Genomic DNA, 16,152 nt, shown 5'->3' with positions numbered 1-16,152 from the left:
CAAGGCATCACTGACCATGCAAATGTGGAAATATTTATGGGGAAATAAGACATAAACAGCAATAGACCATCTTTAAAATCTTTTCAAACAAGTGAATTAGCTATATAGAATCTTGAAAGCAAGCTTCCATAAATAATCTCAGGAAAGTATACTTGGCCAACAAATAAAAAGGTAAGATAAAAAAAGATAACGGAGAATACCTATTAGTGAGCCATGCACATCCTGTAACACTATAATATACTATAACTTGCTTTAAATCCTTCAGTGCTGTATTCTTGTGTGTCTTATTCAAAGTTTTTTTTTTATTAGAAAAAGAGAATAGTCTGGGTAGGTATTTCAAATGTATGTATGTATGAATGTCTCCCTCACGACAGTTGATGCAGAGGTCTGGGGACGTCTCTGGAGCTCCCAGAATGAGCAGTACATCAAAGACGGGGTATGTATGGTATGTTGTGAGAGCCTGCAGCCACTAATAAAACTATCTGCCGTGGGGTAACTCTTTTCCCAAAGCGACACGCCCTTGTCTTTAGGGTAGACAATGCATCTTTTTTCTGGTTTGGCAAGAGAGTTCCGGCTGATAAAAAAGAGTGCTGTGGAAGTTCCGGTGGTTTACAGGATGCGACGGACTGCTAGGTGTAGAATTTGCTTATGTCCATGTACACCAGGGAGCTGTAGAGTTGTAAATATTGCATTCTGACTTAACTGAGAGCGATCGGAACAATGTATAGATAAGGATATTTTAAGGATTTTTTTGGTTATTTAATTTTTTAATCGATGACAATCCGAACACGCCTGTGTCCTCGTGTGCTCTCAAGTTATGCAACAGCTCCAGCTCACGAGTCAGGAATTGTGACTCGCGCACCATCAGCAGGAGACCCTAACATAACGCCACAATACAGCTTTTTATTTCCCAAAATTACCCGAAGTTGGGACATGTTACCTGTTTTACAGAACAACATGCGCCCTCCGCGCCAGTGTTACTGTAGTGTAAGAGTGAGACAAAAATACTGCGGCAATGTCTTGCGTCCGGCAAATTTCCTCTTTTTTCCCGAAAACAGAAAAAAAAGTTTTTTCGTTAGTCTATGTGTTTCTTTCAGTTATTGGTCAGTATCATCTGTCACTCCGGGGTATTTAACGAGTTCCATACTCTCATTGGGTATTTGTTCCGTCACTCAAACATTTCTTAAATATGATTGGAACAGATCACCTTTACAGCGCCTTCTCCCTCACAACGAGTTACGGTTGGTTTGATAGTTCACCAATCATAGCTTATTTTACACATGATTTGTCATCTTAAACGTCCGTCTAAAGATTGTTTACACCTATTGGACGTTATTGGCAGTAGGAGGAGGGGTTGTACCAAAAATATGTTTCCTTGTCTGTATGTCAGATGGAAGGCAGTCCCGTTGTTAGCGATATAATTCCTCTATCGAAATAGATAAGAAGCGCGACCTAATCGGCGATATATTTACTCATTTGGTCTACACGGATGCTTATTTACAACGTTTAACCACCGTTTCATCCAACCAGGTCAAGAGACTGGGAGGTTTCTATTTCCGATTTGGAGGTATTAGCCGTTGATAGCTTTGTACGGAGTGCAGGCAGACGGCCGGGGTGGCTATGACCGCGGAGTTACTGTCCGATTTGGATAGCCGTTTCTTCGCTGATAACCTCCTGACAAGCGAAGACTGGGGTGAGTTCATATACCAGAGGCTTTTTAGCAGGGATGCTGGTGAAAGTGAAATCGACTGATTTGACTGGGAGCGGTCCTTTGGGGCTGCCTATGCAAATGTGGGTCTGGTTGCTAGCCAGCTAGCTGGCTAATATGGGTCGGTGTGTCACACAAAGCTAGAAGAAGGTGAATAAATAAATAAATAAAGAGGAAAAATGAATGAATAAAAATTCATTTATAGAAAATAATAAATGAATAAATCCCAGAGCATGATGCGTTTTAGCTGACCGGTGACCGCTAGCCTCCGTCGCTAGGTGGTCGCAAATTTTAAGGTAGCCGGTTTAAGCATTGCACGTTTCCGACGGCAGTATTAATAGCGACCCTCGTAACTCGCAAAGTGGAAGCGAAAAAGAGTTTGGATAGTGAAAGCGGTAAGCGGTAAGGTTTATCCACAGATCTGTTCGCAACATTTGCGGTCGTCCCCTGGGTGTGGGGGAGTGCAATTAACCGGAAATGTTGACAGTGTTAGTTCGCCGCACTTACAGCGCACAGTCCGGCAACTCGAGAGATCTGGCGTAAAACCAGCGGGGTTTCAAGTTATCGCTTGCCTGCAAGTTAGCAGTATTAGCTGACTAATAAGAAATGTATTGTTAGCTGGCTACTTGGTAGAATTAAAATACACACCAAGTAGGTAGATGGTCAATAACACCGATTGCTTACTAGCAAACTAGCTGCGTAAATATTCTGCAAGCGTTAGTGTATATGAAATTAAAGTGCGATTTAGCTAATATGAATATACGAGTATGAAGAAGGCGAAGCTATGAGGAAATTACTTTAAAGTTGGGGTGATTTGACAATATATCTTAATATTCCTTTGAGATATTGGTTTAAACGTATTTCTGTAGATAAGGTTATCCCTATATTTTATTTGATGTTCTAACATGTAATGTAGTTATGTATGTGTAAGCGGCCATTCGGCGCTTTCCTTGCCGTCATTAGACCGCTTGCAAGACTAGCTGCATTATTTCTAGAAATAAAAGAGTTTTTAGTAGTTCCGGGCCCATTGTTTTGAGTTATTAGGTAACGTTACACAAAAAGGTTGTGTTACGAGGAGTTTTCCCTCTAGTCATTTTAGTCTCACATAGCAAATGTCAGTGATAATTTCGTGGTGTGTCCTCAGGTATTGTTTTACCTAATATTGCGGATGTGGCAAGTTTAGTCCCCTGCATACTAACAGAGTTGTTTGATAACGATTCAAATCATTCGAACGTACTGTAATTCCTGTAAGGGCCAAATTAGGATGTTTATTTACTGACTTACCAGACTTTGCCAGAAAATGTTCATATGTGATCTATACGTATGAAACCAAAATATAAATAAATAAAATAAATAAATTTCATTACCTTTGCAATTCACATGGCAGGTGTGATGCACTTGTGTAAGTTGCTCTGGATAAGAGCGTCTGCTAAATGACTGAATGCGACTATTTGTAGAAAACGGATGTTACAGCATTACCGTTATGTAACTAAACTTCTTAGAAGTAAAGTTTAGATTTAATTCTCCTCCTGCCAGCTTTCTTGTTAGAGTATATAGTGTTTCACATTAAAGAGCCTCTTTTCAAAGGTACAGCCCACCCCCTTTCCAAACACATCCATTATCTGCCTGAAGGTGCTCTTCCTGTTCATTCAGTGGTTTTAAATGGGGGTCAACAGTGTTGTACTTCTGAGGGGATCCAGGCAGGCTCTGGTTTGAAGGGGCCAGGTTTCACGAGCTGTGATTGGGTTTTGTTCGCCTGTCAGTTTCTCAGCAGCCAACGAGAAGCTGATGTTTGGATTTATTTTCATTTCTACACTTGCGTTAGTAATTTAGTAAGATATGATATACGGCCCACTGCTGTTTGGTCTGAGAGTCCAGTTTCTATGTACCCAGCTGAATGGGAGTTAGATCCAGTTTGCATGGAAGCTGGATCAGTTAGAAGCTTCAGAAGAGCAAAACACTAATATTAAAAGAATATGAAATGATGGACACTGCCCTTCTTTTCTTCTCTCTCTGAAGCTGGAGAACTCTGCCCTGGAACAGATCACTTCACTGGCATTTCATAGGCAGGCTTTAGTTCACAGCATGAGGGTCAGATTGTTAAATTGCTTTATTGGTAATAAACATGCACTGGCAACAGTTGCTGAAGTGTGGAATACATGCATTCAGAATGTAATCTCTGTTCACTGCGCAGTTTAGGTATAATAAAAGCGTGGTCTCAGATGATTATGCTTGCAGCCATAAAAAAGATGCTCCCTAAATTCTATTAACCTTCATTTGAATAAAAATGCGCAGTGTTCAAACACACTGGGAACTTGTGAGGCGTAGTGTGTGAGAAGCATGCCTCTGTGGTCCCCCTTACTGTTATACAGACGTACAGTATGTTCCATTTTAATGTCTAAAGTTCCGTGTCCTCTGCCTCCCTGGACGAGAGGTGTCTGAATACAGTCAAAGGAGGGTGATTGGGAATGTACAGGTGAGCTGCAGGTGCTGAGTAATTACCCAAGAGGCCGTGGGGCCTGGTAAACAAGCCATGGCGCTTCAGGTGTGATTGCAGCCTCGTGATGATGCTCCGGTCCCCCTGGTAACTGTGCTGTGCGTCCCTCTGTCTCCCTGTCCGTCTGTCCGTCTGTCAGATGCCTGCCTGTACCAGTGTGAGAGCATGGAGGAGGGGGAGGATGCGGAGTACGCCAGACAGCTGAAATACGACACCGTGGTAAGAGCTGCGAAACCATACAGCGTTATTCACCAGCCTTCTGTAGATAAGGGCTTCCAGTTCATAGCAACTGTGTGTCTGCAGAGGGAGATACAACAGAAGAGAGAGATGTAATTCTGTGTACAACAGTGATATTAAAAATGTGTGTGTGTGTATTAATGAAGCATGATCTAACCCATCATGTACATTTTTTGTGCCAGTAATGTATTGCCTGATAATGGTACAGCGCGTTTTTAACGCGGGTGTTTAAGGGTGTTTAAGTTCTTGTTTGCATTTGTGAGTTGAAGCCGTTGCGTTGAGTGCACTTGGTTGCGCTGTACGCTGCGCTTCACGTGGCGTTTGAAACGCTGTGGGAAAGACCACCTGCCACATGTGGAAATGCAGCGAGTAAACAGAAACGACAGAATGTTAATCCATTAAAGCAAAGGACAGTAAGCAGTGAGTGTGTGTCAGACAGCGAGAGGTATGAGAGCTGCTCCGGAACTGTGGTAACTGAGTGAACTTCAGCGTGACTGAGCGCTGATCAGGCTAATTGGCTGCTGGCGGCGGCCGCTCAGCTCTCTGACCCACTGACCCGTCCCGCGGGTAACGCCTTTCGCGGCTTCTCTTTTTCCACCCTGCCAGTTCGACAACGACCTCGTCCTGACCCTTGATCCTGACAGCAGCCACACGTTGCCATGGAAACACCAGGGCGACGACCTTCTCGCAGGTAAACGGGGGCGGGGTGGGGGGGGGGGGTGCGTGGAGTGAACAGTGGCTGTGTAGGAAGGGATGGCCTTCGAAGTAGAGCTGAGGTTGTGGAGGGGAAAATGTACACAGAAGGGTTCTCACTGCCTCACAGCGGAGTGTGTGGAGTTTCGAGAGCAGCGCGTGGGTAGTTCTTAAAGGCGAACTCCACCAGAGAGTCAAAGGCGTTTAATGCAGCGTCAAGCACCAAGCGCTTAGTTACAGCGAGCTCCTGACACATCTCAGGCGTGTGGACTTCGGGTCTGCCGCATTGCGGCTTGCCCTTAACTTTGAGCAGTGAATTTTAAGCGAGTGTTTACTTTTTCTCCCTTGCACAAACATCGCGAGGTGCTTGAACACACAGCAGCTGTTGTGCTAGCCGTAAAGAAATAAACGCCTGCTTAAAACTGGAATTTACATTCACTGACCACCTGCAGTGTGGTAGGATTTTATACAGGTGCGGAATTTGGTATTTCTAATCAAATATATCGAGTTAGCTGTGCACATTCTGTATTGGGTGTAATAGGCTCAAGCTGGAGGAAAGTGGAGAGTCATTACTCACCTGTTTTGTACTTTTGACCTATCAGCCCCAGTAGGAAATGGCTTTTTAAATGCAGTGCACTTAGATATCAGTGTGTGTTCATGCTATTGAAGTTAAGCAGCACAGTAAACAAATCTATCACTATGTTATCATGATGCTTCCCATTGTTCATTCTCTGTGGTTAACTGTACAAGCCTGTGCTTATGAATATATTGAATCTGTTCTCTGAGTCTCTGAATCTCTTCTTTGAGTAGTGTTCAGTCTGATTTTCATGTGATTGTCATATTTTATATAACCATCTTATTTCTTTCTCTGCTAGTTGATTAGTCATTCAGCAGCTCAGCATCAACGTGTCAGTACTGGAATAACCTTCTCTCTCTCTCTCTCTCTCTCTCTGCCCTCTCTCGCTTTCCTTCTCTCTTAAGGTGACAGCCTTGTGTTAAAAGATGACACGGCCATGACACAGTCCTTGCCTGTTGACATGTGTAGGTTCCTTTTTTTATGTGCGCGTGTGTGTGTGTGTGCTTTTGTGTGCCTAGTTTTGTGTGCGTGCTTCTGTGCACAGGAATGTGTGTGTGTTTGTGTTGTGTGAGCATGAGTGCTTGCGTTTTCTCTGAACCTTGATCAACCCCTTGTCTTACTCTTGATAAAATAGTAACAATCTGATAACCGTGGGAAACATCAGTGCGGAAGAGCGGTTTAGACTCTTCCTCTGTAACCTGAGGTGTGTGGTCTGAGATCCCTGTGAGGAAGGAAACGAGGGCTGTACCCACAGGGAGGTGCGTACCCCTGCTGCCCTGACCAAACCCCATGAAACCCCCCCCCCCCAGCTGCATTTTGGGTTGGGATGGAAACCTCAGGCAGAAAGCCATGTTTCCCCCATGTCCTGGAGAGGCATGCCGTGACATTTGCATTTGTTATTTGTCTAGCAGACGTCCTGTTTCAGGGAAACTGACAGGCCTCAAGATTTGCAAATCGCTCCTTTACGCAGATGGGGGTTTACTGAAGCAGTATATTTTGAGTGTCTTGCCTAGAAGAAGAGCAACACCCTCCCTCCCCCAGGGATTCAAACCACAAACCCACTGATGTGTTTTGAAAACCCCACACCACCCTGCCTGGCAGCCTGTGGCACTTCCGTTTCCATGGCGCTGATGCGAGTGTGTTTGTGTGGCAGTGTTCCAGGTGAAGGCGGAGCCTCTGTCCCCTGCCTCCTCATTGGCCTCTGACTGCTCCCTCCCTGATCCACAGGTCAGTCCTGATTGGTCACTGAGAGTCATATTCAGCACCAGATAGACAGGGCAGAGTGGATGCATCCCCTCGTACAGCAAAGTTATTGAGAAGGTGTAAAGAGAAATTAAACAGTAGCATATTTATTTCCCTAGTCAGTGTGTATACACTGTATTAACCTCTCTCTCAGTGCAGTGTTAATATACTGTAGTGTCCAGTCAGTCAGTGTGTATATACTGCATTAATCTCACTCCTTGTGGTAATATTAATGTCTGCCTCTCCCCTCTTTCAGGTCACGGTTAAAGGGGAGAACCCTCCTACCCCACCTTATATGTTTGGAGACGTCCTCTCACCTCCGCTAGCGACCGTGCAAGTCACGGTCACCCCAACTTCACAACCGCAACCACAAACGCAACTGCATGCACAACCACAACCACAACCACAACCACAGCAAGCGCAAACACACAACGGCTTGGACAAAAAGCCCCAGGCCCCAGGTAACCTGAGCTTCCGCCGCTGCTCTGTAGGTGATGCGTTATGTGCAATGATTAGGTTAAAAACTCGGATAAAGTGGGGGAAAATGCACAGACCGCTGAAAAAAAGGGAAGAGTCTGGGATTACTTAAAAATTGGCATTCGTAGGTTAGGTAGGTAGGTTGTAGGTAATTATTTTCTGATTTTATTTTTGAGTGAGAATGAATCATGTTTTATTTTGAAGACTAAAAGGAGAAAATCTTTTTAAATGGCAGTTATGTAAAATAAAATCACGTCCCTTTGCAAAGCTTCTTATCTTTTGGAGTTGCACAGTTAATGTAAAACTTAAGCAGGATTTCATTTTCTCTCTGATCTTGAATTAAATGTACGTGTCCCTTCTTCCTGCATTTGCCAGCAGAGGGCACTATTTACCACAGAAATGCATAAAATGCATTAGTATTGTTTAACTGGTGAAGTTGATTCATTCACTTCTAGATTCATGGAAATTACAGATTTTACATGCCAACTGGTTAAAGCAAAAATGCAGGATTTGCAGGGTCTGTAATTTTCTGGGAAAATGTGTTTTAAGCCCAAAATGATGGGAATTCAAACATGAATTAAAAATATTGCCAGCGCAGGCGCTCTCTCCGTTTAGTAAGTACCCTGGCATGAGAGCGAAGATTTTACTGGAAATATTTGGGGTTAAGAATGTAGATGGCCGTACTGATCTCAGAAGTGGCCCAGAATTATTTTCTGCTCTTGGTCATGTGTCTAAGCTCTCCCATGTTGATGCCACAGTTGTGCTGTATTCCCGGTAAGTGACTGGAAGGAAGGGCCTCACAAACCCCACAATGGATGGAGCTACAGTGTGTTGTCACTGGGGTGAATGAAATAACTTCACTCACCCTGGTAGAGCTTCATGATTGGTTCAGATCAGCAAATCATATGACTCCACCCCTTATTTGAGTTCATGACACCTCCCATCACTGGTCTAGATCTGGATTCACTGACTTCTAAAATGACTCTTTTTTTTTTTTTTTTTTTCCCCCAGTCCTGCCGTCTGCTGCCGTCCTCAAAGCCAGCACCATCCTCAGCAGCAAGCCGCCCATTCAGCCCCGGCCGGTGGGCGTGGCCGCTGTGCCCGTCACCCAGAGCCCCACCCCCGCCAAGACCCTCCTCCTGCAGAGTCTCCCCAGCATGGACCAGAAGCACCCGGGTGAGCACGCCGCTGCCCTCTGTGGGCCACATGTAGAACTGCACAAAGATTCATTTAAAGGCATCTGAGATGATGCTTTCAGCTCCCTGTGCACACTCTAAACAAGTTCATTTTGAATGTGCTGTTTGTTCAGGGAGGTGTGCCTGTGTATGTATCAGATAGGATTTTTATTTGTGTGTCTGTCTTAGCCTTGCTGCTATTTGGGTTCCTGATTCAAGCCGGTCTGGAGTCAGTTTTACTGGCACTCTGTGTGTGTCTTCTCTTGCATATGACTGTCAGCGCTTCCAGATGCCGTGTTGTCTGTGCAAAATGCTTCTGCACAGTTAACCTCTTCTCCTTCTTCCTCCCTCTCTCCGTTTCCATGGTAGTGGTGCTGCCTCAGTCAGTGTGTCTGGGGTCTGCCCCCGCCATCGTGAAGATGGAGCCTGTGTCTCCCAGCATGCATTGTGCCAGCCCAGCTGCGCCACCCCCAGCTAAGCCCATCATCCCAGCATCCTCGCTGCCAGGGAGCAACTGCAACGACATCGATGTAAGAGTTTACACTGTATTAACTTCTCACTGTCAGTGCAGTGCCAATGTACTGTAGTGTCCATTCGGTCAGTGTGTATATACTGTATTAACCTCTCACTGTCAGTGCAGTGTTAATGTACTGTAGTGTCCATTCGGTCAGTGTGTATATACTGTATTAACCTCTCACTGTCAGTGCAGTGTTAATGTACTGTAGTGTTCATTCGGTCAGTGTGTATTTCAGAAACAGCTGAAGACACACCTCTTCCATGCTCACTTGAACCACTATAACTTAAAGTAATTTTTTATGTCTTAAATGTTGTTTTTCTTTTAAAAAAAATAAATCTAATGCTTTAATGTACTTGTTTCTCTACCAGCTAGCTTGTACCTTGTCTGGCCAACCATTGAATCTTGGTCCTGCAGCTCTTATAATACTGTTGATTCCTTTTATGGCTTTTGCTTGTGTTGTGCTCCGCCTCACTTGTAAGTCACTTTGGATAAAAGGCTCTGCCAAGTGAAGTGTGTATGTAGTGTATTAACCCCTTCCTCTCCCAGTGCAGTGTTACTTCAGAGTCAGCTTGTATGTAGTGTATTAACCCCTTCCTCTCTGTCTCCCCCAGATGAAGGTGCTGAAGAGGCAGCAGAGGATGATAAAGAACAGGGAGTCGGCCTGTCAGTCCCGCAGGAAGAAGAAGGAGTACCTGCAGAGCCTGGAGGCGCAGCTGCGGGAGGCGCAGAGGGAGAACGAGCGGCTCCGCAGGGAGAACCAGGCCCTGCGGGACCGGCTGGCCGGGAAGGAGGTGGGCCGGGGAAGAGGGACAGCGTGTGGGTGTGTGAGGGGGAGGGGGGGGGGGGGGGGGGGGGGAGGACAGCGTGTGGGTGTGTAGGGGAGGGGGTCAGCGTGTGTGTGTGTGGGGGGGGTGCAGCGTGTGGGTGTGTTGGGGGGGGGGGGTCAGCGTGTGGGGGGGCAGCGTGTGGCTGTGTGTGGGTGTGGGTCGGGCACTGTGCAGCACCTGTTCAGTGTGCAGTGTCAGGTCAGGGAGTGCATCCTCAGTGCTCTCTGTGCTTCCTCTGATGAGCAGCCGTTGCACATGAGCGCTGGAAACCAGTGAACCAGGATTCAGACAGTTCCAGAACTTTTTTTATGTACAGGGACATTCTGTTAATTGTGTGTTTTTTCCATTAATACTGAGGAGAGGGCTGATCTCTTGGTTATCATTGTGGGTCAGATAGTGTGTATTAAATGTGTTAATAGTCTCTCTCTCTCTCTCTCTCTCTCTCTCTCTCTCTCTCTCTCTCTCTGTCTCCCTCTCCCTCTCCCTCTCCCTCTCCCTCTCCCTCTCCCTCTCCCTCTCCCCCCCCCCCCCCCCTCTCTCTCTCTCTCTCTCTCTCTCTCTCTCTGACAGGGCGGGGACTCCAGTAGTAATAAGAGAGCTCTGTGCATCATGGTGGTGCTGCTCTTCATCACCTTCAGCTTTGGCCCTGTGAGGTAACAGCTCTGTGATCAGCGCTGTGTAATGCGCTTTTTTCCCCAAACGTGTCACATGACTGTCGTTTTTAGCCTGTGCGAGAGGCTGACGGACACCTTCGTGTGCGGTTTGAGCGGGTGAAGCAGGGTCACACCTCACGGTGACACCAGCCCGATGTGTCTGTTTTATTTCCTCCTTTTTTGCCTACAGCATCACAGACAGGAAGCTGGAGACTGGGTTACAGGAAGGGGCGGCCCCTCACACAGGAAGGCACCTGCTGGAGTTCGAGCTGGGCCAGGAGACCAGCCGGACCCGTGGGAACGAGAGAGCGGGGGAGGAGAGGGTGGAGAATGAGGAGGAGGGTGAGGAGAGGTGGAGGAAAGGGGAGATGGAGAGAGATGCCACAGACTCCTTCCAGTTCAGGTGGGTTAGATTTTATCATCTGGATACATGAAAATGAATCTAATGTATCTAATCTACATCTAATAACCTTGTAAATATTAAATATTGTGAGGTGATTTAGCAGGGTACATTACTTTGGTGAAACGTTACATTACTCTGGATGTGTTTGCAACACACTCACTGTGGTGTTTTGTTCAGTTTTGTTTAAAATTTGGTGTAGAGTATTACCACTCAAAGAGGTGTGAAAATGTTCTGTCTGAAATATTTAGTCCCTCCCTCCCTCCTTCAAATCAGACCTTGGCTGTACTATGAAGCCCATAACCGTCTCTCCCTGCTCTCAGGAATCTGAGTGGGGTGTTCAGTGATGTGAAGGACCTGGTTCTGCAAGACATCGACCGCTACTTCACCGCCTCAGACTGCAGGCAGTTCAACCGCTCCGAGTCTCTCAGGTGAGAACCGTGCCACTGCGGTCTGGACAGCATCTCCGCATAGTTGTGCTCCATCTGAGAGCCTTTTTTCATCAAACTGCTTTACTCAAGCTGTAACTGCTCTGGGTTCTCCTGGATTCAGTTCTCTTCTACGGCTTCCTGGCCTTCTTTTTCTCTGTCTGTTGTTCTGCATCAGTGCTTTTAGTAACTGATTGCTAACTGTGCCGTGAATGGCTGTCTGAAGGTCTGCACTAACGCTGTGATTGGTCGATTCCTCCAGGCTGGCGGATGAGCTGAGGGGGTGGGTTCACAGGCACCAGATAGACAGGAAGAAGTCAGGAGGGAAGCCGAAAATCGTTAAGAAAGCCAAAATAGCTCAGGTAACACCTTATATTATCTCATGCACTTGCCTAACAAATTTATCAAACGTCATACTTCATTCAGTATTTCAGCACCTGGAATTTTACCCTGATATTCCACCAGAGGGCGCACCCTCTTCGTGAGCATGGCATAACCACTTTATGAAGTAGTTTGACATTTTAAGTAAATTATTAACAACATCACTGCAGGGGTTCATTTTTTCAGTTGATGTGCAGTATTCCTCAATATTATAGATGGATAAAACACTGTGATAGTTTCTCAATACTTTGTAAAGTGGTAATTCCATATCTATGAAGGTGTTATGCATGTGTTATAAGGCTCTTAGGAAGTTATATTTCATATGCAATATGACTGGAGTTTGCTCTTGGTTTTGAATTCAGGATATTTCATGTATTTGTGTGTGTGTGTGTGTGTACTGTTCATATTGTGTTAAAGATCCGAATATATACATTCTCTCAATCGTGTCACAGAAAGCACAGCAAAGAAAGATGAACTTCTCCAGATACCTGCCCATCCAGGCCCACCGATCCATCGAAAGGTGAGCTGGGACTTCATTTCCCATCAGCCTTTGCTGAAGTCCATGTTGCCGTAGATTTATGTTCACTGTAATGTCCCTCACACTGCAGTGTGGAAGCCAGTAGTGGTAGCAGGTAGCATTGAGCGCAGCGTGTTGACTGTACGGTTTCTCTCTCTCTTACAGTCATCTGCAGGTGTTTCCTGGGCCAGAGGTCAGCTACAGTGACTTCCTGGATGCCATCGATCGCCGCGAGGACACCTTCTACGTGGTCTCGTTCCGACGGGTGAGAGTCGGGCGTGAGAGTCGGGCGTGAGACAGGCAGCGAGTGCTGCACCCTGAGCATCCTCGCAGGGCACAGAATCCCTGAGGATGAGCTCAGAAAGTTGCGCTCCAGTGAAAAAGATTTATAATCGTCTTTATTGACTGCCTAGCCTTTTCCTCTCTACGTATAAACAGTGTAACTGTTATCCTTTGAAAACCACAAACGGATTTTTGACCCGAGTTTTCCTTGCAAAAGTGTCTGTGTAATAACAGGATGAGTCTCTGCTCAGCCTGTGTGAGTGTGCAGGGTGAGTCTCAGCGTGTGGTGTGTGACTGTTCTAGTGCTGCTGTTCCCCCTGCAGGACCATCTGCTGCTCCCAGCGATCAGTCACAACAAGACCACACGTCCCAAAATGTCTCTGGTCATGCCGGCCATGTCTGTCAATGGTAAGGGCCTTTCTGTGACCTCTCCCTTTGCATAACCTCTTTGACTTTATGTTACTGTCTCACTACTCTTACCTCGTTGACCCCTCTCATTGTGACCTCATTGACCCCTTGTCTCTCTCTCTCTCTCTCTCTCTCTTTCTCTCTATCTTTTGCACTGTGACCTGGCTGCCTCTGAGTTCGGAGTGTCATAGCCCCACTGGAGTGGGGTCACACTGTAACTAGGGGCTCAGTTATTACCTGGCCTGGTTCAGACACTGGTCATGCCAAGCCTGTGTTAACCAGAGGTGTTGATATGTCTTCTCCATCTTCTTTCCCTCCGCCAGAGAGCCTGTATAACTCCTCCCAGGGGTACGAGATGATGATGCAGGTGGACTGTGAGGTCATGGACACCCGCATAATCCCGATCAAGGCCTCCGCTGTCCCGCCCTCTCTGCGGGACCCCCCTCCCCCTCCACCCTCCCACCATCACCATGGCAACCACACCTCCCTCCGCGGTCGCCACGCCCACACCCACAGCGGCGGGGCAGGGCCGTCCCCACGGCAACCGCTGCCTAGCAGGAGGCGGGGGGCGGAGCTGTACATCAGTCAGGAGGGAGGGGTATGAGAGAGGGAGCGAAGAATTGGAGAGAGGAAGAGATGAAAGGAAAAGGGGTGGACAGAGAGGAAGAGGAGAAGAGAGGGGTAGAGAGCAATAAAGGAGGGAGAGAGACACTACTGATGCTAAACTGAGATCCCAGCTAACACGCAGCGTTCTGACAACGTTATTGCAACATCATAGCAACGCTGTGAGGACGTTTTGTGTTATGTGGGAAGGGAGCTATTGGTAGTCCTTTGGTGTGTGAGCACGCACTGGTTTCACTGTGTAGCTCACTGCTCCCCAAAAACAATGATGATAAAAGTAATAATTTTATATATATGTATGTAAATGTCATTTGTTCAACCTGCCCGACACAAACTATCAGGTAAGTGTCACTGAAACTTACAGTATGTTTGGGTAGAAGAATAGGACTCCCCAATGTCAGCTTTTTTTCCCCTCAATTAATTTTTAATCCAGGACAGCAAGTACACAACCCTTACGGTCCATTGCACTTAGACTGAATCTGGACAGGCAGTTACTGGCTGTTACATGTCTGGGACTTTTTCCTGTTCCTTCGGTTCCCCTGGGCTACCAGTAGTCTGAATATCGGGGAGGATCTTTATTTAAACAAGCAGAAGCCAACCTTAATTTGGGTGTAAATATTTGTAGTAGATGTAGATTTTTTTGTACCTTTTTCTATATATATATATATGCAGTGGTCTGTTGGTTGTGACGGTGTTGTTGGGATTCTTAATTAGGGTGGTGTTTTTCGTTGTGTGAGCGTAATGTCTGGGCTGTTTGAGATTCCACCATGTTTTTGGTCCCCTTTTTTGGGATTTCTTTCAAAATGACCATCCTGCCCCCCCCCTCCCCCCACCCCCCCCCCCCCCCCCCCCCCCCACCCGTGCGGTCAGCCTACAGAATACGGTACACTGACACAGTATATCCCAACAGGCTGCTTTTTTGTGATGTCTGGAGCTGGGCGTGGGAACCGTGTCTTAAAGGCATGGCACGCCAACCAAAGCAACAGGAAGAAAACACCCCTGTGCAGTAGGGGGCGATGCAGCAATTTCTGATAACAATCCCATTAGGCAGTTGTAAGATCATGTTACATCATGGAAAAAAATGACTAAAGACATAACCTACAAATTCTAGGAAGCAAGGCACACCAGCCCAACACAGATGCTGTTTTTTTTTTTTTTTGTTAACGGATGGTGGATGAGTGTGCGAGTCCTGAGATTAATTGAGGTTTCATGGTATATAATTATGATAATTATGTTTATAACATAGTAAAATGACCAACGACCATGAGAATTTTTATGTTTTATGTCAAAGGAACACTGTCCCATGAATTTGTGTGTATATATATAGCTGCTTCAGATGCAGACCACAATGACAGTACGTCAATGTAAATTGCTGTGTTTTTGTATATACTTGTGATCTCTCTCTCTTTTGCCGATGCCAGTAGCACGTAAACTGTCTTTTTAACTTTGTTTTGTCGGCACCAAGAAAGGTACCATGTTTTGGTTTCTTTTTTTAATGGCTGTGATGGTGAGGATGGCAAAATCCAAAACCCATGTGGCAAATAAGCATTTTGCAGTTCCCTGCTTCATTAATGCAGAATTTACCATGATAAGTGCATCGTCATCATCATCATCATCATCAATCAAGAACTCTGACTGTACTTCACATGTAAAAATGTAACCCACGTCATAACGCCTTTAAATTTCCGAACCCGGTGAAATTGCGACTGTACTGTAACGGCGTGCGGATCGCCGTGCGGCTGTTCTGTAGCTGGTATCTTCCATTCCTGACTCTGCTGTAAAATCTGTCCGAGAGCCTCGTTCTGAAGCGCCGCCTGGTTGTCCCCTGAGGTTATTTGGAGTGAGAAACATGCACTGTGAGTGGAAGATGCCTTTATGTTTGTCCCTGACTCCTGGTTTTGATTTGCTTTGAGCTCTCGGCATGCTGGGACTGTCTCTGCTTCCCATTCGCATTTAAAACAAATGGCTTTTCCTTACAGTCCTTCCTAATGAGAGATAATCGTCCGCCTAAGATAAATATAAAATAATGACAAAACACTGTCAGTCGACAAGCGGGTAATGAGATGTCATGCTCTCTTTCGTGTTTCTTTTTAAATTTTTTGATCCCCTCCTGTGTTGATTCATATGCCGACCAGAACACCCAAATGTCAAAATATATTAAGAATAACAAGCGGTTTGATAATGTGGACATTCCCATTTGCTGTCTTTCAGTAACACACAGACAAGCTCTCGCGTGTACGGGCAGATACTGACCATGAACGCGCAGTAAATGTGGTCATCCAGTGCAACCGCTCAGACGCGACCGCAGTCGGTCAGACAGCAAGCGTGTGACGTCTGTGGAAACTAGATGCAGGAGTAGCAATGTAAATACTGTCAAAGATTGCTCTTTATATTTAATTTTTTTATTTAAGTTGAACTCTCCTTGAAGAAGAACTTTTTTTAATTTCCCTGCACCCCTGAATGTTTGAGAAGGTATTTGAACTGTCGCCTTTGCGTTTGTAGACAACCAAGA

General features: G+C 45.9%; 1 protein-coding gene across 1 annotated transcript; it reads left to right on the top strand.

Annotated features, from left to right (window-relative positions):
* The first annotated feature begins 1,391 nt into the window (after nt 1-1,391).
* Nucleotides 1,392-14,465, top strand: atf6b (activating transcription factor 6 beta). Its single transcript, XM_036515695.1, has 17 exons — nt 1,392-1,693; nt 4,345-4,424; nt 5,049-5,133; nt 6,117-6,176; nt 6,866-6,939; nt 7,211-7,415; nt 8,443-8,607; nt 8,976-9,136; nt 9,735-9,914; nt 10,521-10,603; nt 10,794-11,006; nt 11,327-11,434; nt 11,694-11,793; nt 12,265-12,332; nt 12,495-12,594; nt 12,935-13,019; nt 13,343-14,465. The coding sequence occupies exons 1-17, from the start codon at nt 1,621-1,623 to the stop codon at nt 13,621-13,623; spliced, it is 2,121 nt and encodes a 706-aa protein (XP_036371588.1). The 5' UTR covers nt 1,392-1,620; the 3' UTR covers nt 13,624-14,465.
* Nucleotides 14,466-16,152: the final 1,687 nt, after the last annotated feature.

The sequence above is a fragment of the Megalops cyprinoides genome, chromosome 21, assembly GCF_013368585.1.
Source record: "Megalops cyprinoides isolate fMegCyp1 chromosome 21, fMegCyp1.pri, whole genome shotgun sequence".
NCBI lineage: Eukaryota > Metazoa > Chordata > Actinopteri > Elopiformes > Megalopidae > Megalops > Megalops cyprinoides.
This window is presented reverse-complemented; position numbering and strand designations above follow the sequence as displayed.

What these genes read in the sequence shown, in the direction of transcription:
- atf6b (XM_036515695.1), top strand. Translation starts at nt 1,621, where the DNA reads ATGACCGCGGAGTTACTGTCCGATTTGGATAGCCGTTTCTTCGCTGAT. An exon ending in CCTGACAAGCGAAGACTGGG is followed by an intron (nt 1,694 to 4,344) that starts GTGAGTTCATAT and finishes TCCGTCTGTCAG; the next exon opens with ATGCCTGCCTGTACCAGTGT. An exon ending in AGCTGAAATACGACACCGTG is followed by an intron (nt 4,425 to 5,048) that starts GTAAGAGCTGCG and finishes CCACCCTGCCAG; the next exon opens with TTCGACAACGACCTCGTCCT.